Here is a 25,913-nt window from a genome sequence, read left to right as displayed (position 1 = left end):
AACAAGCACAAAAAGATCAAGATCATACCTTGCGTATTCAGACCAAAACACTATGAAACTCAAAATCAACCACAAGAAAAAAATTGGAAAGACCATGAATACTTGGATTAAAGCACATCTTACTAAAGAATGAATGGATTAACCAAGAAATTAAAGAAGAGATTGAAAAGTACATGGAAACCAATGAAAATGAAAACACGGCATTCCAAAACCTCTGTGATGCAGCAAAGGTGGTCATAAGAAGGAAGTGTATAGCAAAACAGCCTTCATAAAGAAGGAAGAAAATTCTCAAATACATAACCTAAACTTACACCTGAAAGAGCTGGAAAAAAGAACAGCAAATAAAGCCCAAAAGTAGCAGAAGCAGGGAAATTAATAAAGTTTAGAGTAGGAGTTAATGTTTGAATAAAACAAAACACAAAAAACAGTAGGATCAATCAATGAAAGCAGAAGCTGGTTCTTTGAAAGAATTAACAGAATTGATAAAACCCCTGTCCAGACTGATCAAAAAGGAAAAGCAAAGGATCCAAATAAATTAAATCACGAATGAAAGGAGATCACAACCAATGCCACAGAAATGCAAACAATAATAAGAGAATATTATGAGCAATTATATGCCAACAAATTGGGCAATCGGGAAGAAATGGACATATTCACAGAAACATATACACTACCAAAACTGAAACAGGAAGAAATAGAAAATCTAAACAGGGGGGCCTGGGTGGCTCAGTTGGTTAAGCATCCGGCTTCAGCTCAGGTCATGATCCCACGGTCCGTGGGTTCCCACGGCCCATGCCGGGCTCTGTGCTGACAGCTCCAGAGCCTGGAACCTGCTTCGGATTCTGTGTCTCCCTCTCTCTGCCCCTCCCTGACTCATGCTCTGTCTGTCTCTCTCAAAAATAAATAAACATTAAAAATTTTTTTAAAAAAGAAAAATTTAACAGATTCATAACCAGTAAAGAAATTGAATCAGTAATCAAAAATCAAGAGTCCAGGGATGAACTGCTTTCCAGGGGAATTCTACCAAACATTTAGAGAACAGTTAACAGCTATTCTTTTGAAGCTGTTCCAAAAAATAGAAATGGAAGGAAAACTTCCAAACTCATTTCATGAGGCCAGCGTTACCTTGATCCCTAAAGCAGACAAATATCCCACTGAAAAGGAGAACTACAAACCAACTTCCCCGATGAACATGGATGCAAAATTTCTCAATAAGATACTAGCAAACCAGATCCAACAATACATTAAAAGAATTATTCACGAAGATCAAGTGGGATTTCTTCCTGTGATGCAAGGCTGGCCCAATATCTGCAAATTAATCAATGTGATGCATTATATTAATAAAAGAAAAGATAAGAACCACATGATTCTCTCAATAGATGCAGAAAAAGCATGTGACAAAATATAGCACTCTTTCTTGATAAAAATCCTCAAGAAAGTAAAGGATAGAAGGAACATACCTCAAGATCATAAAGGCCATATATGAAAGACCCACAGCTAATATCATCTTCAATGGGGAAAAACTGAGAGCTCTCCCCTTAAGGTTGGGAACAGGAAGGGATTTCCGGTCTCACCACTGTTATTCAACATAGTGTTGGAAGTCCTAACCTCAGCAATCAGACAGCAAAAAGAAAGAAAATCATCCAAATCAGCAAGAAGGAAGTCAAACATTCACTCTTATTTCACATCATTGTGAATTGAACTATTCTTAACATTAAATTACTTATCCAAACTTATACTTTTCATATATTTCCATAATGTGAAACTTCTCAACCATCTTCAACATCTTTTGTGACAACTTGTTTCAGTCTACACTCGGCCACTACTTTCTAGGACTGCATAATTCAAATATATTTTCTTTGTGAAAATTATCGCATAGATATTCGGCAAAATCACAGAACAATGACATATTTCTTTGTACTCAGAACATATTTTGTATAAGAGTGACTGTCACTCTGCCAAGCAACTTTTCTCATTTGGCATTTGTTCCAAGATCAGGCTTCCAAGTAAAAGGTCTTTATATCAACTGTAAGTATTTCTAAATAATTCTATTCATTTTTTCTGCTGAAAAAAAGATCCAGGAATATCTAAAAGCATGCTTCCCTTTTTCTTTGTATCATGTCTGTGCATCTGCACAATAGTTATTTGTTGTTGTCTGCAATGATGTACAAGGGGCAGCCTTTAAAACCTTTATTCATTCCTACGGAGAGTTTGCCTTCTAATCTGAGCCATACGTACAACAATAACAGATATTTTTCTCACGCTGCACGAATTCTTTTTAAAAATCACTTACATGTGTATTTCCAATGGAGCTTAGCACTTATAAAATTTCTGACTTTACTGAAAGTACGCTGGTCTTGAAGGGAAGGGACTTGGGAAGTAACTGCCTTTCCCAATTCATAGAACTTGAAAAGAGTAAAACCTTCAATTGAAGTATTTTGTTGAACTTTCTTCTTATTGTCATAAAAGACATATAGCATAAAATGTACCATTTTAATGATTTTAGCTTTTAATTTGTAAGTATATATTTGTGTCATTAGATACATACCTACTGTTTTGCAAACATCATGGTTATCTACCTCCAGAACATTCTCATCATTCCAAACTGAAACTCTATACCCAGGAAACATCTATACCCATTCTCTTTTCTTCCATCATGTTGCAACTACTGTTTCTGCTTCTATGGATTTTACAGTTCTAGCTTCCTCACATAAAGGAAGTCATACGAAATAAATAAATACATAAACATTATCTCTTTTTCAATTTTTTCTAATTATTATGGGTGGGATATAGAAATAAAGTTGATTTTTTGTAATTTGTTTCATATTCAGCAAATTTTATAAATACATGTATTATTTTTAATAAATTATTTATAGTTTTTTCTATGTAGTTAAGACATCAAAAAAAATTTTTTTAATGGTAGTGTGTGCTTTCCCATCTATCTTTATACTTTTTATTTCCTAACGTGGTGAACCAGCTACAATGTCCAATATATACTGAATATAAACGGTGAGTCTGGATCTCCTTGTCTTAGGAGTGTTCAGAGGAAAATCTTTAATGTTTCAGTATTATATTACAAGTTTTCTGTAGGTTTTTAAAATGTAATAATATGTACCCATGATTATGATATCATACAAGTATTTTCACTACCTTCAATACCTCTGTGTTCAATCGATTTATTCCCCCACATGCAGGAATTTTTTAGATATTATTTATAACACCAGTTTCTACTATCCTGCTCAGCGAGGCAGTTTATTACAAATCAGCGTTGAATTTCATCATAAACCTGTTAAGGATGTTGAATTATGTGATTTATGTAATGGGTTTTCGTGTGTGAAATCAGCCTTGCATTCTTGCCTACATGCAGTACTCCTCAACTGTATCAAACATTCTAAACCAAAATGGGTCACTTGTATAAAGTGCCAAGTGAGTACAGCTCAATCTCATTTATATTTTCATAAGCCAGTGTGATTTCGGGAGAGCCTGGTGTCTTTCATTTAATATTATATCCATTCATTCTTCACCTCCCTGGCCTTCTTCGCTTATTCCAAGTCGTGAAGATATTTCCCTTTTGTTCAAGAAATGTGGTTTTGGGGCACCTGGGTGGCTCAGTCTGTTAAACAGCTGACTCCTTATTTCAGCTCAGGTCATAATCTCATGGTTCTGCTGGTGAGAAGAAGCCCTGTGTCCATCTCTGCACTGACAACCGGGAGCCTGCTTGGGATTCTTTCTCCCTCTCTCTCTGCCTCTCTCCCATTCACACATGTGATCTCTTTCTCTCAAAATAAGTAAATAAACATTTAAAAAATAATCTAGCTTTATTAAAGGAAGTTGTACCTGTCATTAGATTCATCTTGTGGGGCATTGCCTGGCTATTTTAAATCTCTTGGCTTGCCATATAAATTTTGATATCAACTGAAATATTTAAAAGTACTATTGGGATTGTACTGTTACTGTGTTAAATCTATAGGATATCTTAAGGAGAACTGACCTCATCACAGCATTTACTTCTTTTTTTTTTTTTTTTTTTCTCAACGTTTTTATTTATTTTTGGGACAGAGAGAGACAGAGCATGAACGGGGGAGGGGCAGAGAGAGAGGGAGACACAGAATCGGAAACAGGCTCCAGGCTCTGAGCCATCAGCCCAGAGCCTGATGCGGGGCTCGAACTCACGGACCGCGAGATCGTGACCTGGCTGAAGTCAGACGCTTAACCGACTGTGCCACCCAGGCGCCCCAGCATTTACTTCTTCCAAACAATGGACATGATGTACTCCTACATCTATGTTTTCTTTAATAACTGAGCAAGTCTTTTGTAATTTCTAACCACAAAATCATGTAAATTGTTTATTAGATTTTCTCCTAACTATGAGACAATTTTTTTCAGGTGTAATTGATAGTTTAAAATTTTATTTTTAAGCAGCACTCTCAACAATAGCCAAATTATGGAAAGAGCCTAAATGTCCATCAACTGATGAATGGATAAAGAAATTGTGGTTTATATACACAATGGAGTACTACGTGGCAATGAGAAAGAATGAAATATGGCCCTTTGTAGCAACATGGATGGAACTGGAGAGTGTTATGCTAAGTGAAATAAGCCATACAGAGAAAGGCAGATACCATATGTTTTCACTCTTAGGTGGATCCTGAGAAATTTAACAGAAACCCTTGGGGGAGGGGAAGGAAAAAAAAAGGAGGTTAGAGTGGGAGAGAGCCAAAGTATAAGAGACTCTTAAAAACTGAGAACAAACTGAGGGTTGATGGGGGGTGGGAGGGTGGGGAGGGTGGGTGATGGGTATTGAGGAGGGCATATTTTGGGATAAGCACTAGGTGTTGTATGGAAACCAATTTGACAATAAACTTCATATATTGAAAAAAATAAAAAAATAAAGGCAAAAAAAATAAAATTTTATTTTTACCTGTTTATTACTAGTGGATAGCAAAATAATTGATCTTTCATTTGGAAACTTTATATGTACTAACCTTGCAAAATTTAGTCATTATTTTCAGTGTATCAGCTTGAAGATATTTTTGAATTTTTAATATATACAATTATGAATCTTACAAACAATAATACTTTTATTTATGCTTTCCTCAGCATGCATATAGTCACAAATCATAATTTCACAGAAATCTACCCATGCAAGCAATAGTCCAAGGCTGAAACAATGTTAGTTGTTTCATCAGTGGATGAACTCATTGCAGATGTGGTAGACATAGTGAGAGAACTAGAATCAGAAGTGGAGCCTGAAGATGTGAATGAATGGCTGAAATCTCAAGACAAAACTTTAATGGATAAAGAATTGCTTCTTATGCATGAACCAAGAAAGTGATTTCTTCAAGTGGAGTCTACTCCTGGTGAAGATGCTGTAAGGTTGTTGAACTGGCAACAGTGGATTTAGAATATGGATTTAGAATATGACACACACATGGTCGATAGAGCAGTAGCAGGGTTTGAGAAGATTGACTCCATTTTGAAAAGAAGTTCTACTGTGATTAAATGCTATCAAACAGCATCACATACTACAGGGAAGTTATTCATGAAAGGAAGAGTCAATCAATGCAACACACTTCACTGTTGTCTTATTTTAGGAAATTACCACAGTTGGGGTGCCTGGTGGCTCAGCTGGTTGGGTGTCTGACTCAGCTCAGGTCATGATATTGCCATTCAGAGTTTGAGCCCTGCATCAGGCTCTGTGCCTGTTTTGGATTCTGTGTCTCCTCTCTCTCTCTCTGTTCCTCCCCCGCTCATGCTCTGTCTCTGTCTCTGTCTCTCTCTTAAAAATAAAGAAACATTTAAAAATTTTTTTAATTAAAAAAAAACAGAAGATACTACAGTCACCCTAACCTTTGGCAACCACCACCCTGACCAGTAAGCAGCCATCAAGATGGAGGCAAGACCCTCTAGGCAAAATATTATGACTTTGAAGGCTCAGATGACAGCATTTTCAAGCAATACAGTGTTTTTTTTTAAAGTATACACATTGTATGATTACCTTTAATGCTAAAAAACACTTAACAGACTATAATACAGGGTCAACATAACTTTTATATGTATTGGACAACCAAAAATTCATTTAATTTGGTTTACCGTGAAATTTGCTTCATTGTGGTGGACTGGAACCAAACCTGCAATATCTCTGAAGTATGTCTATATTTGCACACTTTCTCCAAGTTCTTCGTAGGGCATTTTTCACCTCTTTGTTCCTCAAGCTGTAGATCATTGGATTCAGCATGGGTATAACCAACGTGTAAAATAAGGCGGCCATATTATCAGTATCAAAGGAATGAGTAGATTTCGGCTGCACATACATAAAGAATAGAGTGCCATAGAATAAGGCAATCACTGCCAGATGGGATCCACAGGTGGAGAAAGCCTTGTGCCTGCCTTCTGCAGAGTTCATCCTGAAGATGGCAACAGAGATTAGAATGTAGGACACAAGGACTGTGAGAAGGGATGACACCAAATTAAAAGCAGAAAAGATCAGAATTATCAATCTAATTTCATCGGTGCCTGAACAGAGCAAAGCTATCAATGGTAGACTGTCACAGTAGAAATGCCTGATGACATTATAATCACTAAATGATGAAAGGAAAATTTTCATGATGGTCAACAAAGACAAAGAGACACTATAGAGGTAAGGCATTACCACTAGCACCTGACATAATCTTTGTGACATAACAGCTGTGTAGAGCAGAGGGTTACGGATGGCCACATAGCGGTCATAGGCCATTGCTGACAGAATGAAAATTTCATTAATGATAAAAATACTGAAAAAAGTGAGTTGGGTGGCACACCCATTGAAGGAGATTGTATGTTGATCTACAGCATAGTTTACTAGCATTTTGGGTCCCACAGCTGTTGAATAACCAAGATCAGTGAAAGCCAGGTGTCTGAGGAAGAAGTACATGGGTGTTTGTAGCCTAGAGTCTATCTTGGTGAGGATGATCAAACCCAGATTACCCACGACTGAGACCAGATAAACAGTGAGGAGTAGTCCAAATAATGGAGCCTGCAGCTCAGGGAGTCCTGTGATTCCCATTAGAATGAATTCTTTCAACAGTGTTAGATTTTGTTTGTCTGTACAGGCCATTCGGGAAACCTATACTGGGAATAAATACAAAAATAATCATTAACTTTCATGACATGACTGAGAGGACCATTTTAATAATGATTAAAGGCCTAAATCTTTCATTATGGCCTGTGGCCGTAATTGTCTGTTCCAGCACCTGGCAGCTCATTTCTCTCTTTCTCTCTCTTCCTCTCTCTTTCTCTCCCTCTCTCAGCTTAGCTGAGCTCTTTATAGCTTTCTTAGATATGACAGCAAAATAACAAACAACAAAGTTAAAATCTCCTAAATTGGATTTATCAAAATGTAAAAAACAGACAAGTTGTATGCATTAATGGACATTATTACGGAATGAAAAATTAACTCATATAATGAAAAAAATTGTCAATCTTCTATCTGGTAAGTGTCTAGTATATAAAATATACAAAGGACTCTTACAGTCCAATATCTAAATGAAAAATTACCCAAATTAAACAAAAAAAAACCAGGCAAAAAAGTTGAAGGACATTTCTTACAGAAGATATGTGAATGGACATTGGCATATGAAAAGATATTCAACATCATTAGCCATGAGGGCAATGCAAATCCACACCACAAGGAGATACCACTTCGCTTGTCATAAGGTGGCTTAAAAAAGAAAAGATAAGAAAAGAAAAAAAAATCACAAAGGTTGACAAGGGTATAGAGATAAGAATCCTTGTGTATTAATGGGAAGGTAAAACAGTACAGTCACTATGGATGGAGTTTGACGGTGACTCCATACGTCAAGCTAAGAATTACCATTCTGATCCAGTAATTCCTTTCCAGATGTGTACCCCCAAAGTACCGACAACCACAAGAGTTCATACAAAAACTTTGCAGGTAAATGTTCATGACAGCATTCGTAAGAGTTACACCAGTTCATGATAGTCAAAACGTGCTAAGCAAAAGAAGCCAAGTATAAAAGGGCACATCTGTGCGTATTATATTATATAATTCCATTATATGAAATATCCAAAAGAGATGAATCCATAGAGAGAGAAAGCAGATTAGCGATCAGGAACACTAAATTCATTCTCAGGAGACAATACAGTTAGGGACGTATTTCGGGTGGATATTAAAAGCATCATAAATCTCACGGAATAAATGAGAATATCAGAGTGTGTGCTCTCTTTTAAATCCATGCTACTAAATACAAGTCCCCTTATATATGAGAAAAGATATGGCGTGTTTCTAATTATCTTTAGAGTTCTATGTAAAACACTAAACTTTATTTTACGTGGTTCTATTTACATTACTTTGTATGATTATTGAAGGTAACCTGGTTCTTACCTTTTAGATCTGTTTTTTTCCCTCCCAACTTTTCTTCAAACATGTAAAAAACACAATGAGATTAGCGTTGGACCTTCACTACAAAACTACCCTAAGGATAAAGGTGAGAGAATTAAATTATTCCCCAGCCCTGCCCCCTCCTATTGCCAAATACATCTTTTTACACTAAATTAGGTGACAATGAGTATATTCAACATGGAAGGTCAACAAAATATAGATTTAAATGTATATACTTACACATCAAAGTAATTTTCAAGGGGGAATAGAGTTTTAGAAAAAAAAACTATTAAATAAGTGGAAAATACACTGTAATTGTAATCAAAATACATATTACTGCTTTAAAAATTTGCAAGAATTCTTCTTTATTGAAATTTGTATGTGCACATATTTTAATCTTAATTCCAATCTACATGAGATGTGCTTTTCGTTATTTAAGGGATAATCTGATGGCATTTCAGAGACTATTCCAAAGCTTACAGGTAAGGAAGAGGGGCAATCCTGTTGTTAATCAGATGTTACGGGGTGATGGAGGCATTACGTACTGATATCAATGCTTTAATAGTTTGCTTTCACCTCACTTCCAACTAAAAAGGATGGTTTGAAAATGACATTGATAAATTTGGGAAACACATGATGTATTTGAAACAAATTGCAAGTGTTACAAACACATTGAGGCAATCCTTTTACTTTAGAGGGACTGGAAACCACTATGGAAATGTGTGATTTGAGTTAGAAATTCTGAAAATATCCAATTAACTACGCATAATAGTATCATATTTGACATTTTACTAAGGGTCCAAGTGAAAGAAACTAAACAGGAAAATCTTAAGGTCTTGGGTGTGAATTTCTTAACCAATTCCCTTTTCAGAGATTGCTTTTTTTTCCTCCCACTATTCAATGATTACAACCTTGCTGCATCTTAGAAAACGTCTAGCTTTCACCAAAAATTATAATAAAGATGTTTACAACCTTGTATTTGCCCAGAAACTTCAGTTAACAAAAGAGAACTGTTAAAGAGATAATTAAATCATGGAAGCGGCTGGGGGTTTGGGGACAATAATGTAAATGGGAGGTGGGGTCCTGAAGAGTCACTAGACTCAGAGTTAGTCACAGAGACAGCTACAGTGTGCTCACCTGCGAGGCGGAAAATCTCTGGGCTCCCATTTGTTCATGGCACAACCCAGTAAGGATTTATGGATGACTTTACTCCTTTGAGTCTCTCCCTGAGGAGAAAGAATACAAGCTAATTATGCCTCAAGCGTTTGAAAATATCAGACAAAGGCGTGGTATATCTCCTAATTCTACAGGACATCTTTATATTCCCCTGAAAATAAAGTTATGTTAGATACCTTTCCACAATGTCTCCTGGTAAAGTCTTTCTACTGTAACCCAGCGATCTGGAATCAAATCGTTGTATTTGTAGGAAAGATGTTTTCATTGTTCTTGCAACCCTCAATGATCTTCTTCTACTACAATGGCTTTTTATGAGTTTATCTCTGGGGGCAGAATGAAGATGATTGAATGATGCTTACTAGATCATTAAAAAAATTTACAAGTAAAAGTAAAAATTTACAAGTACTTGTTTTCCCCTTTTTTGTGGTGTTTTAACTTATTTAAACATAATATACTTATTAACAAATGCACGCATCATACATTTTTGCAAATTCAAGACAACTGTGTAGTCAGAATCCAGATCAAACAGCTATGATGATAGTAAAATTGAAACATTACCAGGACCCCAGGAGAATCCTTCAGTCTGCTGTCTGCGATGAACTGTCCCCTTAAACACACACACTCACATGTGCACACACACATGAATAATTCTTTTTCTGCCTGCTAACAATGTGAATTATTTTTATCTATTTTTGTTACCTTTATTTTTTTTAATTTTTTAAAACGTTTTATTTATTTTTAAGACAGAGACAGAGCATGTGTGGGGGACGGGAGAGAGACAGAGAGAGAGAGAGAGAGAGAGAGACAGAATCTGAAGCAGGCTTCAGGCTCTGAGCTATCAGCACAGAGCCTGAAGCGGGGCTCGAACTCACGCACTGGGAGATGGTGACCTGAGCCGAAGTCCGCCGCTCAACGGACTGAGCCACCCAGGCACCCCTGTCATGTATTTTTTTAAGGATAATAATTTATAGTTTATAAAAACATTTTGCCCTGATATAGAGAAGAATTTCTTGAAAATGGTAATTAAAAACAGCTACTCCCACATCCTTGATGTCCACACCAATACCTTTTGTCATCTTCATATTGTATTTCTTTTCTACTCTTTATGGATTTGGAACAGTTACCTTTATATTATGCTTACAAATCCTTGGTCCGCAATTTGTCTGATTATGTAGGTCTGATAAAAGTATCCTCTCCCTCAGGCATCTAGGGGTGCCTGGGTGGCTCAGTTGGTTGAGCATATGACTTCAGCTCAGGTCATGATCCCGCCCTCCATGGGTTGAAGCCCCAGGTGGGGCTCTGACAGTTCAGAGCCTGGAGACTGCTTTGGATTTTGTGTCTCCCTCTCTCTCTGCCCCTCCCCCACTCATTCTCTGTCTCTCTCTATTTCTCAAAAGTGAATAAATGTTAAAAAAAAAATACTCCCTTGGGCATCTGGATGGTTTAGTTGGTTAAGAGTCTGACTCTTGATATTGGCTCAGGTCATCATCTCATGGTTTGGGAGTTTGAGCCTCATGTTGGGCTCTGTGCTGACAGATAGGGATTTTCTCTTCTCTCTCTCTCTGCCCCTCCACACCGTCTAAAAAAAAAATTAAAAAAAAAGCATCTTTTCCCACTGTTAGAGTTTCCTTCTCATACTATTAATTGTGATGAACATAATTTCTTAAGTCAGTGAAATGAATCATTTTAAATCTTAGATAACCATTGTTTTATGAAGTCTGTTTAAAATGCTTTATATATTTCAATATCTCCAAGATGTTTCACTATTCTTTCCTTTTAGATGTTTGTATTTCACATTGAGATCTTTAATCAAGTAGAATTGAGTCTGTATAGGGACTGGGTACATGCCCAGATCTTTTTTTTCTCTCCAAATAAATATACAAATTGCCTAAGAGTATTTATGGAAAATATCGTTCTTCCTCTTTGAGAAAATAGTGATGCATCCATCATAAGTTAGGTAACAGTGTATTTGTAGATCTGTTTCTGAAGTCACTATTGTATTCCATCAATCATTTGGTCCGTTTTCTGGACAATGTTCTCTTTCCTTTTTTTTTTTTTTTTTTTTTTTTTTATTGCAGTGTAATTGACACACAATGTACGTTAGTCTCAGATGTAAAACACAGTGAATCAACGTGTTTATCCATTATGTTATGCTAACCACAAGTGTAGCTACCACCTGTCAATACCATTGACTATATTTTCTATGCTGTACCTTTTATTCCTGTAACTTAACTCATTCCATAATTGGAAGCCTGTATCTTCCTCTTCCCCCCCCCACCCCAGCTTTTTTGCCTATCCCCCATCCCCCTCCTCTCTGGCAACCATAAATTTGTTCTCCGTATTGATAGGTCTACATCTGACTTTGCTTGTTTGTTGATTTGATTGTTTGTTTTTAGATTCCGTATATTAGTGAATCATATGGTATTTGTATTTCTTGGTCTGGCTTGTTTCGCTTACCATAATACTTCCTGTGTCTACCCATGTTGGCACAAATGGCAAGATCTCATCCTTTTTTTTTTTTTTTTTACATTTATTTATTTTTGATAGAGAGACACAGAGCACAAGTGGGGGAGGGGCAGAGAGAAGATGAACCAGAATCCCAAGCGGGCTTTGTGCCATCGAGCACAACGTGGGGCTCGAACCCATGAACCATGAGATCATGACCTGAGCCAAAGTCGGATGCTTAACCAAGATCTCATCCATTTTAAGGCTGAGTAATATTCCATTGTGTATAAATTCCACATCTTCTTTATTCTATCATCTAACAGTGGCTACTTGGGCTGATTCCATATTTTGGCTGATGTAACTACTACTGCAGTGACTATAGAGGTGCATATAACTTTTTGAATTAGTGTTTTTGTATTCTTTTATATTCTTAGGGTAAATACCCAGTAATGACATTCTTGGATCATGTGGCATTTTCATTTCTAAATTTTAGAGGAACCTCTTAAGTTTTTAGAGCCACTATTTCCACAGCGGCTATACCAATTAGGAAAAAAGAAATTTAATTACTATAGCTTTGTAATAGGTCATGAAATCTGGTAGTATAACTCCTGTAACTTTAATCTTTCTTCAAACTATCTTTGTATTTTTGGCATTTTGCCTCTCTTAATTAAGTTTATAATCAGCTTCCATAATTCTAAAATAAAGAAGGAAAAAGAATGAAAGAATGAAGAAAGGAAGATTAAAAAATAGTTTCTATAATAATTTAAAACTATCTAGTTTATTAATGTTTACACATTAAAATAATATTGCTTAATTAAAGAAATTGGTATCTGTTATTGGAATGCCTCTGTATTCTTTCTTCTATAATATTCTAGATATTTGGATTTCCACGTAATCTTTAAAATCAACTTGACTATTAAAAAATGCTGCTGCAGTTTTGATTGTTACTACATTAAATATATAGAATAATTTAGGGAAAACTAACTACCATGCAACATTTACTTCTTCTCAGCAATGGTATGGTATATGCTACATTTATGACTTCTTTAATAATTCAGTAATGTTTTTATAGTTCGTAGCAGAGATGTGATGCAACTTGCTCATTAAATTTTCCCTAAGTATTATAGACTTTTCATTTCTAGTGTAATTGATAGTTTAAAACTTTACTTTTACCTTTTTTTTTGTTATTGTAAAGCAAAAAAACAAATCTGATCTTTAATATGCTGACTTAATGTGCACTAACCTTGCAAAATTCAGTTATTATTTCTAATGTTTCAGCATGAACAGTTTTTGAAATTTTAATGTAAACAATTATGCCGCCTGAAAATAAATACACTTTTATTTCTGCTTTCCCCAAGCATATACAGGTACACATATCGCTTAATAAAAGCTGAGATGCTTCCCACAACAAGAGGATAGAGTTCAAGTGTCATTAAGGTAGATATAATTGATTATTCATTATTGTGTGTATTTCCCCCAACAGGAACAATAGTTGCCATCTTCTAAATTTTTTTTTTCAACGTTTATTTATTTTTGGGACAGAGAGAGACAGAGCATGAACAGGGGAGGGGCAGAGAGAGAGGGAGACAGAATCGGAAACAGGCTCCAGGCTCTGAGCCATCAGCCCAGAGCCTGACGTGGGGCTCGAACTCACGGACCGCGAGATCGTGACCTGGCTGAAGTCGGACGCTTAACCGACTGCGCCACCCAGGTGCCCCAATAGTTGCCATCTTCTATATGCCATATGCCATTGTGGTGGGGACTAGCATTTATTTAACATTTAGGCAAAGACATTAGAAAGCCTTTTAGATAATAATATCTAAGGGGAAATGTATTACAACAAACCCAAGAAACAATACAAGTTGTCTTCAATTGTAACATAAGTACTTAGGAATGTGAGAATAGTAGTCTGGACTTCAGTCACCTCCACTGAAACCAAAAATGATATCAGAAGGATCATCATTACTGAAACATCTATACATTGAAAATGGGAAAAACAATTCTAGTTTTCCGTGACTTTTATACATTAGTCCTTTCTAAGGCCTATGGCATATAATCAACAATAGTCTATAAACTAATTTATTGTATACGTAGTTCACAGTGAACTCTACATAGGCAGTTTGTGCAGATTTTTCCATATCCGACGCAGGGCACCTTTTACCTCTTTGTTCCTCAAGCTGTAGATCATGGGATTCAGCATAGGTATTATCAAAGTATAAAATACAGAGGCAATTTTATCAGTATCAAAGGAATGACTGGATTTGGGTTGCACGTACATGAAGAATAGAGTTGCATATAATACAACGACCACTGTCATATGGGATCCACAGGTGGAGAAGGCCTTGTGCCTGCCCTGTGCAGAGTTCATGCTGAGGATGGCCATCAGGATCAAGATGTAGGAGACAAGCACTATCAGAAGAGAAGACACCAAATTAAATGCTGAAAAGATCAGTATTATCAACTCAATGTCACGTGTGCTTGAGCACAACAAAGTTAATAAGGGAAGATTGTCACAATAAAAATGTCTAATGACATTATGGTCACAAAAGGATGACATAAAAATCTTTATGGTGATTATCAGAGAAAGAAAGGCACTGTAGACATAGGGGACAGCCACGAGCACCCAGCACACCTTTTGTGACATAACAACCATATAAAGCAGAGGATGACAGATGGCCACATAGCGGTCATAGGCCATTGCTGACAGAATGAAAAGCTCGCTGATGATGAACAAGATGAAGAAAGCCAGCTGTGTGGCGCACCAGTTATAAGGGATTGTGTTTTGATTAGCTATGAAATTGACTAACATTTTTGGTCCTACAGTTGTTGAATAACCCAGATCAGTGAGAGCCAGGTGTCTGAGGAAGAAGTACATGGGTGTTTGTAGCCTGGAGTCCACCTTGGTGAGGATGATCATGCCCAGGTTGCCCACCACTGAGATCACATAGATGCTGAGGAAGAGTCCAAAGATGGCAGCCTGCAGCTCAGGCCGGTCTGTAATTCCCATTAGGATGAATTCTGTTAGCACTGTTTGATTTGGTTGGTTCATCCTGGCCATGAAGGAAGAATGCTGTGGGAGAAACATCACAAGAGTCCTTGAGATTCTGGAGACAGCATCTGTTCCCATTTTAGAACCCAAAGTCATTATGGGTAAGACAAATCCAAGTTTTTAGATGAGGTGACTTAAGGGGCGCCTGAGTGGCTTAGTCACTTAAGCGTCTGACTTCGACTTAGGTCATGATCTCACAGTTCGTGGGTTTGAGCCCTATGTCTGGCTCTGTGCTGGCAGCTCAGAGCCTGGAGCCCGCTTTGGATTCTGTGCCTCCCTCTCTGTCTGCCCCTTCCCGACTCACGCTCTGTCTCTGTCTCTTAATTAAACACTAAAAAAAAATTTAGATGAGGTGACTTGAAACAAGAGTCACCGCCAACATTGAAGCTGGAACCAAATTTAGAAAGTGTTATAACCTAAGATATATAGTAGCCATTTTTTTGTGTGCCAAATGCTAGCTACAGTTATCAAATATATACAACCCCTTTATGACTCTGTCAACAATGCATCATTAGAAACGTTTGATCTTGAGTGGGAATCCTGATATCTTTTTTAGAAATGTTTTTCGCTTAAAAACTGGAAGGAATTATAATAAAAGGAATGCCCTCTACTCCTTGCCCTTGCAACCTTAGTCTCAACCTCCAGAGAAAACCGTGATTAACTAATTGAATAGACTTTGATTTACTTTCTCTGCATACTAATGGTATTCCCCTTCCACCATTCATTTCATTTTTGAAATCATATTATCATTTCAGTATGCTTTTATGAGCTTTAAATATTGTTGATGATTTTTTGAGGATAGACAAGATAGCTATTTTGCAGAAGTCCCCAACATGTGCACTGTAACATACATAAGTAACTTTTATTTTCTCTAGAACAGTGCATGTGAAATTTCAGCACATGTATGTGTTTTTTTTTCCGTTTATGATTTTTGCTGTGTTGCATACCAAGTGAGACCTGCATTTAGAAGTTACTCAATATGAGAAAAACACTAGGTGTCATTCTCACATTTGCTTTGACCTAAGAACTAATACCTCTGATGTTGGCTTAATGTTATAGTTACAGTTTTCTAGCACATATTAAAGCAAATAAAAATTATTAAAATGTATTTGTTAATGTACCCCCTAAAATTATCCAGAAAACTGCTATAAAATAGTGATTCAACAAAGAGAAATGTCACTCCAAAGTAGGCAGTGCTATTTCAAATGACTTAGAGACTGGAAAATAATATTGCATGGAATATATTTACTATATTTTAATTTGAATACAATTCTTACCCCTTTATTTCATCTTCCATAAAAATACATAAAATGGTTGGTTCTAACACATTGAATTTAAGGATTGAACTTTATATACCTCTACTTTTCCAACTCTTTTCTCCTTCAGATTGTTTTTAAAGGTAGGTGCTTCCAAAGTTTTGTGGGGAAAAAAATCATTTCAAACTCTCCAATATATAAGATGTGAGGACTACAGTGTGACTCATTCTAGGAGGCACAAAATCTTGATTTAAAAAATAAAAATATAATTTAAAAAACCACAATATATTCAGGCCTATAATTTCACTTATATAGATATAAAACCCTAAACAATACTAATATATTATTGGTATCACTTTTAAAAATGTATAAGAAGTATAAAACATTTATTCAAGCTGTGTTGATTCCATGTTTGGCTGGAAGGATTAATTTTGGAAAATCTATAATTAGAATTCACCACATTATCAGAATGAATTAGAAAACAAAATGACCATTTGAGTAGATGAGGAATCAATAATATTTAGGATAGATAAAAGATATAAAACTTAAGAATAAAAAGAAAATTCCATAATGGTAGGATATCTTATAAAAACTAGACAGAACCTACTCTTAAAAGGAGAAAAATTAAAATATTTTATGGAAACATTATAGAAGCCTTAAATAAATTAGTACAAATACTATGTTCCTAGATTGCATAATGCACTGACAAAATGTCAATTCTGCTGAAATTAGTCTATTTTCTCGATGCCCTTACAATTGAAATCTAAGGATATTTGTAGAATTTGCAAATGATTTCAAAGGCATTGAGAAAATACAAATTATATGGAATAAGCAAGACATTTTGAAAAGACCAAATGGTAAAATTATAAAGCTGTAATTATTGAAACAATATGGCATACATCAGTGGAACAGAACAAGGACTTCAGGAAAAGATCCATGAATGTATAGAACTATAGTTTATGACTGAAGTAGCATGCTAGGACAAGCATGCAAAATCGAACTATTCAGTGGAGCTAGGGAAAATGTTTATCCCTCTATAGGATGAAGAAATCGGATATTTGCTCATCCTTACAAGGTCAAGGACTTAACATTATAAGAAAAGGTTAAACTTTTATAACCTTAAAATGTTAACCTTTTATAACCTTAAAAACTAGAACCTCTGGTTGCCCACAAATAAAAAATTCAAGTTTAATTTGGGAGGTAAAACTACTTCACAAAATTTTCTCTACCCAAAAATCTATTCAAATTAACAAAATATCGACAGCAAAGCAATAACAAACATTCACTAGCGACAACCAAACAAATGACAAAGTCTAATGCCTGAAGCTACAAAAATTATACCCAAAGAAAGGACTAATCCACAGTAGTTCGTACAGTTGGCCAAACCTCTTCATCCCAACATCCATTTTATTGTGATTTTACAAACCCTGGAGTTCTTCTGAAATTCAATGGAGTAAGTATTAAGTGGCCCTCCTCCCACCAGCCCTAACCAAGCACTGCCTGAAAAGAAACAAGGAAATTGAGCATCACACCTGACTCTTATTAGATGAAAGCAGAAACTCGAGAGCTGTACCAGGACCAGGAGGATGGACATGAGTCTCAGGATGTTCTCTTATGCAAATGTAAGCACCCAATCTCAAGTCGATATTCTGTAACATTTTGCCAATAGCCTCAACTGAAATAAATGGGTTGGTTAAATGGAGAACATTGCTCTCCCACTCAGAGGAGGGAGGGAAAGAGAGAGGGAGGGAAGGAGAGAGGGTGACTTTAAGCTGAGCTTGCAAAAAATGCTGACTCCCCCTTCAGGATGTTTATTGTCTAGAATCTCAACATAAATGTAGGAATAATGACAAATAAAAATGACGTTCCTTATCACCTTCAATGAACATAATAATAGTGGTAAGCATATGCCATTACTCCAAAGAAACCTGGTTATGAACAGACGTTATTAATATACCTGATAGAATCTACTGAGTCTGGAATTGGTGACTATATTCATATCTTTCATTTAAATTGGAGACAGCCATCAAAAATTATTGCTGCAGCTAATCTAGCAATCATTATAATCAGTGACATCTACTTACCCTAAGCGAGGACTGGCTTCTTGTTCCCCCATGCGATTATGAGCCTGACTGCTGTGAGAAGAATTTATGAGTGTCCCCTCCCTTCACGACATTCCCCTGGGAGCTTGAATGCACTTCTTGGTTATTCCCAAAGCCTCGGAGAACAGGAAATGATGCTACTGGTGTTTGCTAATTATCCAGAGTAACTTTGATTTCTCTATTCAGGAAATGTTTTTTGTTTGTTTGTTTTGTGTGTGTGTGTGTGTGTGCGTGTGTGTGTGTGTGTGTTTACACCTACAGTTCACCTGCTCTTATTAGTTGTTATTTTTATTGCATTTACTCAGGTATCTGGATTTAATAGATTATTTCTTATATGTCTTAATCACCTACAAAGTACATATTTTCGGCATTTCCTGCAAAGACTTCTTCCACATTTTATATCTGAGGATAAAGACACAATTATCCAAATATGGCCTATAGGGTTTTAAAAGATTCAGAAGGAATAAAAGTTATGAATATGTGTGTAACTCCTATATTTATTTCTTTTTCTAACCTCAAGGAGTAAATTGAGTTCATGACACCTTAATTCCACATCCATGTATATCTTGAGTACTAATTTTCCCTCTCCACTTGTATTTCTCTTCTCCACATAGGTACCTCCTTTACAAAAACTAATAAATGTCTTTACAATGGAATATAGTTTTATAAAATAAATATGGCATATGCTTTAAATTGAACAACATATTTTTTTTTTTATTTTTTTTCAACGTTTATTTATTTTGGGGACAGAGAGAGAGCATGAACGGAGGAGGGGCAGAGAGAGAGGGAGACACAGAATCGGAAACAGGCTCCAGGCTCTGAGCCATCAGCCCAGAGCCTCACGCGGGGCTCGAACTCACGGACCGCGAGATCGTGACCTGGCTGAAGTCGGACGCTTAACCGACTGCGCCACCCAGGCGCCCCTAAATTGAACAACATATTACATAGCTCATTGATATCTAAGGTTCTCACTCAATTATGTTTTTGAATTATATTCATTTTATTACCTGAATTCCAATATTTTGTTGATTTCTATTTAAATAAAATTGCTATAACCTGATTTACAGTAGGTTTGCTCCCATAGTAATAGGCATGTAGTTAGTTACCAACTTTTGATTTTTACATGTCTCACCACAATTAAAAACTTTGTGTGTGTGGTCCCCACTGACCTATGAATGAACATGTCTGTGATATATCTTCTGTGTCTCTGACTTGGGAAAAATAGGTACATTTAATTTATTTAAATAAAGATAGTTCTACTTAAAGGTTTCTTTCATTAATATATATTCCACTATCAGTATCCAAGCACATCATAGTCTGGACATCTAATTTATGAATATGTCTGACTTGTACAAATGGTAAAAGTTGCAACAAATAATTAAAATCAGATGTAACTTTTTAGAGATAAAATTGTTTTTCTTGGTGTAATACATTATTTTCATTATTATTTTTCAATGTTTATTCAGTTTTGAGAGACAGAGAGAGACAGAGCATAAGTGGGGGAGGGGCAGAGAGAGAGAGAGAGAGAGAGAAAGAGAGGGAGACACAGAATCTGAAGCAGGCTCCAGGCTCCAAGCTGTCAGCACAGAGCCTGACGCAGGGCTCAAACTCACGAACCAAGAGATCATGACCTGAGCTGAAGTCGGCCGCTCAACCAACTGAGCCACCCAGGCGCCCCAATACATTATTTTCCTTAAGGAATCCAAATATTGGTCTAGATTTGAAATAGAAACATGCACTAAGTATAATCCATGCCAACAAAGAAGTTCAGAAATTATAACAAAGACAGATACATGTTAATTTTAATTTATTAAATTAAATTTTAATTTAATTTAATATTAATCAAATTAAATTTTAATTTAATTTAATATTAATCTTACTACTTGAATGTCTACAACAGTGATAATGCCGATAAAATAGTTGTCGAGGTGACAAAACCCTGACACATATCTTGAGGCAGAGGTTGGGGGATGACCTCCAAATCTTGCTTTTCCTCCTGGGCACCCGGCTGGCAGGATCTCAGCCTCCTGGCAGTTAGGAGTGGAGAAGTGGCCGAGTTGTAGCCTGACTCACCTGTGGTAACAGAGCATCTCCCCGTCTGCAGACAATCTCTCCACCACTGTGCACTTGCCCTGAATGCTTCCTACAGCGCCTTTCTGTTTCAGAGATTGTAGTTCCCTCTGGTGGACCATGCAATGCTGATAAAATGCCGAAAAATCGTGAGAGAGGAAGCCAACAGAGAGAAAATTTATTACAAAAGAGATCAAGAAACTATTAGTTTTCCCCCAATGTCATATATTCTGTGATCAATATGCAATGTTTTAGGCATCCATATCTTAACATGAAAATATCTTACCCACATATTTCGTAAAGGTTTTAAATTAATGTAATATAATCTCATGAGTTCATGTCTTGATCACTTTTTGTGATTGTGCAAACATTCATAACCTTTATCATTCACAAAAACTATTAGATCTTTGAAATAGCCATTTTAAAGTACTTTTTTGGCACTTTATATTTAAAAAATCATTAGTAACCTCTTCTGACAATTAGAGCTAAAATTGCTTTTGTAGTCAGATGCTTCTTAAATTGAAATAGAATTAGCATGCAATTTTATATCAGTTTCAGGTGTCTAACATATTGATTCTATAATTCTATACATTACACAGTGCTCACCATGATAAGGATAGTCACCATTATCACCATTGATTACTATTACAAAATTATTGAATATATTCTCTATATAGTACCTTCCATATCTGTGACTTATTTATTTTATAACAGGAAGTTTGTATCTCTTAATCCCCTCTCTGTATTTTGTTCATGTCCTCACATACCTTCTTTCTGTCAACCACCAGTTTGTTCTCTGTACTTAAGAAACTGTTTGTTGGTCCGTTTGTTTTGTTTGGATAGTCTACAAGTAAGTGAAATCATACAGAATTTGCCTTTCTCTGTCAAACTTATTACACTATTTACCTATTACTACCTATTACATAGGTCTCTCTATGTTGGCACAAATTGAACAATCTCATCCTTTTTTATGGCCAAGTAATACTCCATTGTATTTGCTTTTTAAGAACTAGATATACTCATATTTACATTTTAGGTAACTCAAAGTCTTGTATTTTGCGTACAGAGGTAAAAGTTTACCAAAGCTATTCTGTCAATAAAATTTCTCCAACCCAAATAATGGTTGTTCGTAAAAATGGCTGTTTAGCTATTGAAAGAGTCAAAACCAATCCTGGACAGAAGCTTAGACAGTGCCACAGGGCATAATTTGTGGAAGAATATCAAGCTTCATAAGCAGTACTTCTGCCTTGCACAGAAGGAAAGAAGAAAAAAAAATATCTGTAGCTTTTATTGAGACACAGAGAGAAAAGAAAGGTGGAACAAAGAGGGAGTAAGACAAGGAACTAGTATAAGGTTTAAGTCTGATGATATAAGAAAAGCAGTGGAGAATTATTTTGTTGGGCTTTAGCTAAGTTTCTCTAAGCAAAAGAAACCTGATGCTATCATAGAAATCTCTTTTTTGCCTCCCTCCACCCATATTTACAGTGAAGTCACTTCTTTTTTGAATGATTTCCTTAACAATATTTTTTCATTGCCATGGAGGTGGCTTGTGGAAATAGCCATTTGAAAAGGAGAGTTGATAGATGTGACCTATGGCATGTTTACATCTGGTGAATGCTTCTGGACTTCCAGGCAGATGACATTAATAGATCAAACCAAACTTATATAAACCTTAAGTGATTAAAAAAAAATCTCCATTGGAAGACTTACAATTCCTCAATATAACTTTTGCATTGAAAAAAAATCAGAATCATACCAATCTCTGTTATCTATTAGATTATTGATATAGTTGGCAATATTTAATACTAGATATATGTCTTGGGACATAAGTAAAATATTAAGGCGTATGATCATGGTGTTTCAAAGCATAATGAGCTGCTGTGAAAATAGTCCTTCAGTAAGTTTTTGGGTTTGAATTTATGAAATGGCATTTGCTCTGCAGAATTTGGGAAAGTTTGATGGTTTTTCTTATTTTCATGGTCTTGAGAAGATTCAGGGTGGGCCACCCAAGATTTATGCACTTGAGATGCTCTCTGCCCTGAGCATCCCTACCTACAGAGTCAGGTCAGTCTACTGCCTCTGTGGCAGCTGCAGAATGAGGGGCCTTGTGGTGTCATTTGAAGTTTGTCCTAGCTTTATAGGTGGTCAGACTTTGTCTTATGACTGTCTTGCATCTTCTCTCCCCCCTCACCACTAGGGGGATCTTATTGTCTCTGGACACCCATGCCATGGAAACTGCAGAGCAGTTAGGTAGGGAGAAGCTGGAAGCACACACAGGTGACTTAACATCTCACAGGATGAGGTTTGATCAATTGGAGATCAAAGCTGACATATAAATTATTTTCCCTATCTTATTCCATGGAAGCTTGGTGCTGGGCTGATGTGCCTGCCTGGTTGGTTGATTATGTTGATTCATCATTTCTGATAAATGTGTACAAGTGATATGTGAGTGCATGTGTATGTACGCATACACTTTGGAACCTTTGAGCCAAATGCTTTGTCGTTTCCTTATTTCAAAGAAGGCTTTGTGTATACTTTGTTTAGGACAAATTTTGTAGGTAATGCATGCAGAAAGGGTATATAGTATGTAAGCTTTTGTGAGTAATAGTGAATGAGACAGACATAATGTTTTAGAATATGCTCCCACGTACCCACCAAAAATGCCCATGTGCAACCACCAGAAGTGTGATGTTCCCTGCTATGTAAAATGAGACCAGAAGTATCCATCATACAGGGTGACTTTATGTTTTCAGCTTTGCTCTTTATTCATGACTAAAGTTAGAAATTAGCTCATGGATCTGAGTGTCATGGTTCCTGTATTTGGCTTGTTTCTGACTTCCCTGAATATTTCCTGAATTTACTTTAATCATAAACATTGCCTGACCTTGCATTCCCTTGCATGCCCTGACCAGTCTTCCTTAGTCTATTGTAAATTAGCAGCATTTTACATGTACAGACAGAGATATGACACATAATGACTGTTAACTGTGTGTGTGTGTGTGTGTGTGTGTGTGGTCATGGTGCCCTTGAGAACTGGTGTCACTTTGAGAACACTGGCTTTGTTTTTGTTCTAATAACACTTTACTTCAAAGCACACTAAATAAACATGCTAAAAGATGTGGTGTTTGTTGTTATAGTTCAATAATACAGACAATGAACTCTACATGAGTGTTTGTTATGAGATTATGACATGGAAATATTGATTTTATGTCACATTGGTATGAATATCAACATTTTCCTTTGTGTACATGCACCACATGAGAAGAATGAAAAAGTGGAATCCTCTTTTGGGTTTTCTTTTTCTGTTTTCCCACGTGTCCTATTTCCATGTATATCTAAGCATTCTTGTTTGGTTTTTATTTTCCCTGAAAGGTGATTTAAATTTATGTTAAGTGCAAGATAAAAATGTATTCTAAAAGGTTAAGAAATTGAACAATAAAATACTGCAACAAGTAAAAATAAAACTTTTAACAGCTGAACAAAACAAATATTTGGTGAGGAAGATAACGTGACTCTTAACCAACTTCCAAGCTCCCAGACTTTCTCCTCCTTGATTAGAAATCCTAAAAACCCAGTAACAGGTTGTGTTGAGCTCTAAAATATGCTTATTTTCAAATCATTGTTTACTATTTAAATAAATGTACTTTCTTTGGTCAACTAATACATTTTGTATTAGGGAGAGTTGCGTATTTGAGGTTGGAATCGAAAGGGTTAAGATTTTACCATTGAAATTGATAGAATTTTTAACTATTTATTGTCTATGCATTTAGCAGAGATTAGCTTTTCAGGAGCAAATAAAAACCCTTAAAAGAAGACACCTGTAATTTTAAATTTACATGAATTTGAAAGACTGACATGCCTTATTTAGGAAACTCTTCAATGCATCCTTCACATCCTTGTTCCTTAGGCTGTAAATGAGGGGATTCAGCATGGGTATCACCAGGGTGTAGAAGACAGAGGCCATTTTATCAGTATCCAATGAGTGGTTGCTCCTTGGTTGCAAATACATGAAGAGAAGGGTCCCGTAGAACACAGTGACAGCCATCATGTGGGAGGCACAGGTGGAAAAGGCTTTTTGTCGACCCTCTGAGGAACGTATCCTCAAAATGGCAAGGACAATGTTGAAATAGGAAATTAGAACAATAATCATAGAGAAAAGCAAATTGGTCCCTGAAAAGGTAAATACTGCTGTTTCTGGAATGTAGGTATCAGAACAGGACAATGCCAACAAAGGGACATTATCACAGTAAAAATGATTGATTACATTGGAAGAGCAGTATGATACAGAGAACACACAGGAGGTGACGGTCAGTGCTGTGGTCAGACTGTAGAGGTATGTGAGGGATACCAGCAGCAGACAGGTCTGTGGAGATACCACCACCCCGTAGAGCAGGGGGTTGCAAATAGCCACGTAGCGGTCGTAGGCCATTACAGCTAGCATGAAAATCTCAGCCACAATAAAGACTAAGAACCCACCCAGTTGGGCTGCACATCCATAGTAGGATATGGTCTTCTTTGAAGCCAAGAAGTTAACCAGCATTTTTGGGGCAATGACAGTAGAATCACCAAGATTGATGATAGCCAAGTGCCTGAGGAAGAAGTACATGGGGGTTTGAAGCTGAGAGTCAACACTGGTGAGGGTGATGATGCCCAGATTCCCTGCCACAGTGAACCCATAGATCACCAGGAAAACAAAGAAGAGTGGAATTCGGAGCTCTGGGAGGTCTGAGACTCCTGTGAGAATGAACTCAGTCACTGGGGTGAGATTCCCTTGGGCCATTTATTTGGTGGTTTTCATCTTCTAAAGGAGAAAATGGAAGGAGATTAATAGATGATGAGATAGATTTTTCTGGTAGATGCTAGAAAGTAAGATGTTTTATTTAAATCGGATTCTTTTGTTAAGTGTTTGTCACAAACACTTAAAAGTGTCAGATCTTAATTTTTTTGTTCCAATTCTTTCACAAAATTGAAAAATATGAACACTCTGAAAACCAATTTCAGTTTCTTAACACTGTTTTACCAAGCTTTCATTTTTTTATTCAGTGTTAGATATAGCTTATTGGATGAATATATGTAATTATATTATTACATGTATTAATGTTTTATGACTGTATTAAATGTATTGATTATAATATTGGAAGAATATATGTGTGTGTGTGTGTGTGTGTGTGTGTGTATTCATGCCTGTATATATTTCCATATATACACAGGCTCTGTGTATATTTCCTGTGATAAAAGATAGGTACCTATAAGAAGCTGATGAGCCAGAGTGACTTTCACTAACATTCAGTTAGTTTTTCATTAGCTGCCACTGGTTTTTCTCTTTAGCCCATTCCATGTCGTCACCCTTGGGAATTTCAATATTTCCATAGGAAATATTTTGCCTATGCTGTTTTTTCTCTTATCAGTTTCTACCACACCTCACTGCTTCATCT

At 36.3% G+C, this 25,913-nt stretch overlaps 3 protein-coding genes across 4 annotated transcripts; all 3 read right to left on the bottom strand.

Moving 5' to 3' along the window:
• Positions 1–6,106: 6,106 nt before the first annotated feature.
• LOC124506055 (olfactory receptor 8K3-like) lies at positions 6,107–7,096 on the bottom strand. The gene has a single exon (XM_047072062.1). The coding sequence runs from the start codon at positions 7,094–7,096 to the stop codon at positions 6,107–6,109; it is 990 nt and encodes a 329-aa protein (XP_046928018.1).
• A 7,012-nt stretch (positions 7,097–14,108) lies between these two features.
• LOC124505579 (olfactory receptor 8K3-like) lies at positions 14,109–15,050 on the bottom strand. The gene has a single exon (XM_047071563.1). It carries the CDS (start codon positions 15,048–15,050, stop codon positions 14,109–14,111), a length of 942 nt encoding a protein of 313 aa, XP_046927519.1.
• Positions 15,051–21,147: 6,097 nt separating this feature from the next.
• Positions 21,148–25,258, bottom strand: LOC124505487 (olfactory receptor 8J2). 2 transcript variants are annotated; one of them, XM_047071451.1, is made up of 2 exons: positions 24,352–25,258; positions 21,148–21,158 (listed from the first exon to the last, which is right to left on the bottom strand). In XM_047071451.1, the coding sequence occupies exons 1-2, from the start codon at positions 25,256–25,258 to the stop codon at positions 21,148–21,150; spliced, it is 918 nt and encodes a 305-aa protein (XP_046927407.1). The 2 variants fall into 2 exon arrangements, with proteins under 2 accessions (XP_046927407.1, XP_046927406.1); XM_047071450.1 differs by lacking the exon at positions 21,148–21,158 and having other exon boundaries at positions 24,311–25,258.
• Between the last annotated feature and the right edge of the window lie 655 nt (positions 25,259–25,913).

This window comes from Lynx rufus, unplaced genomic scaffold (assembly GCF_022079265.1).
Source record: "Lynx rufus isolate CCGP_SWC_20201006 ecotype Redwood Valley unplaced genomic scaffold, mLynRuf1.p SCAF_9, whole genome shotgun sequence".
NCBI lineage: Eukaryota > Metazoa > Chordata > Mammalia > Carnivora > Felidae > Lynx > Lynx rufus.
Note: the sequence above shows the minus strand (reverse complement) of the source record. Positions and strands in the feature narration are given on the sequence as shown.

Coding starts and splice junctions, on each gene's coding strand:
- LOC124506055 (XM_047072062.1), bottom strand. CDS start 7,096: ATGGCCTGTACAGACAAACAAAATCTAACACTGTTGAAAGAATTCATT.
- LOC124505579 (XM_047071563.1), bottom strand. CDS start 15,050: ATGAACCAACCAAATCAAACAGTGCTAACAGAATTCATCCTAATGGGA.
- LOC124505487 (XM_047071450.1), bottom strand. CDS start 25,258: ATGGCCCAAGGGAATCTCACCCCAGTGACTGAGTTCATTCTCACAGGA.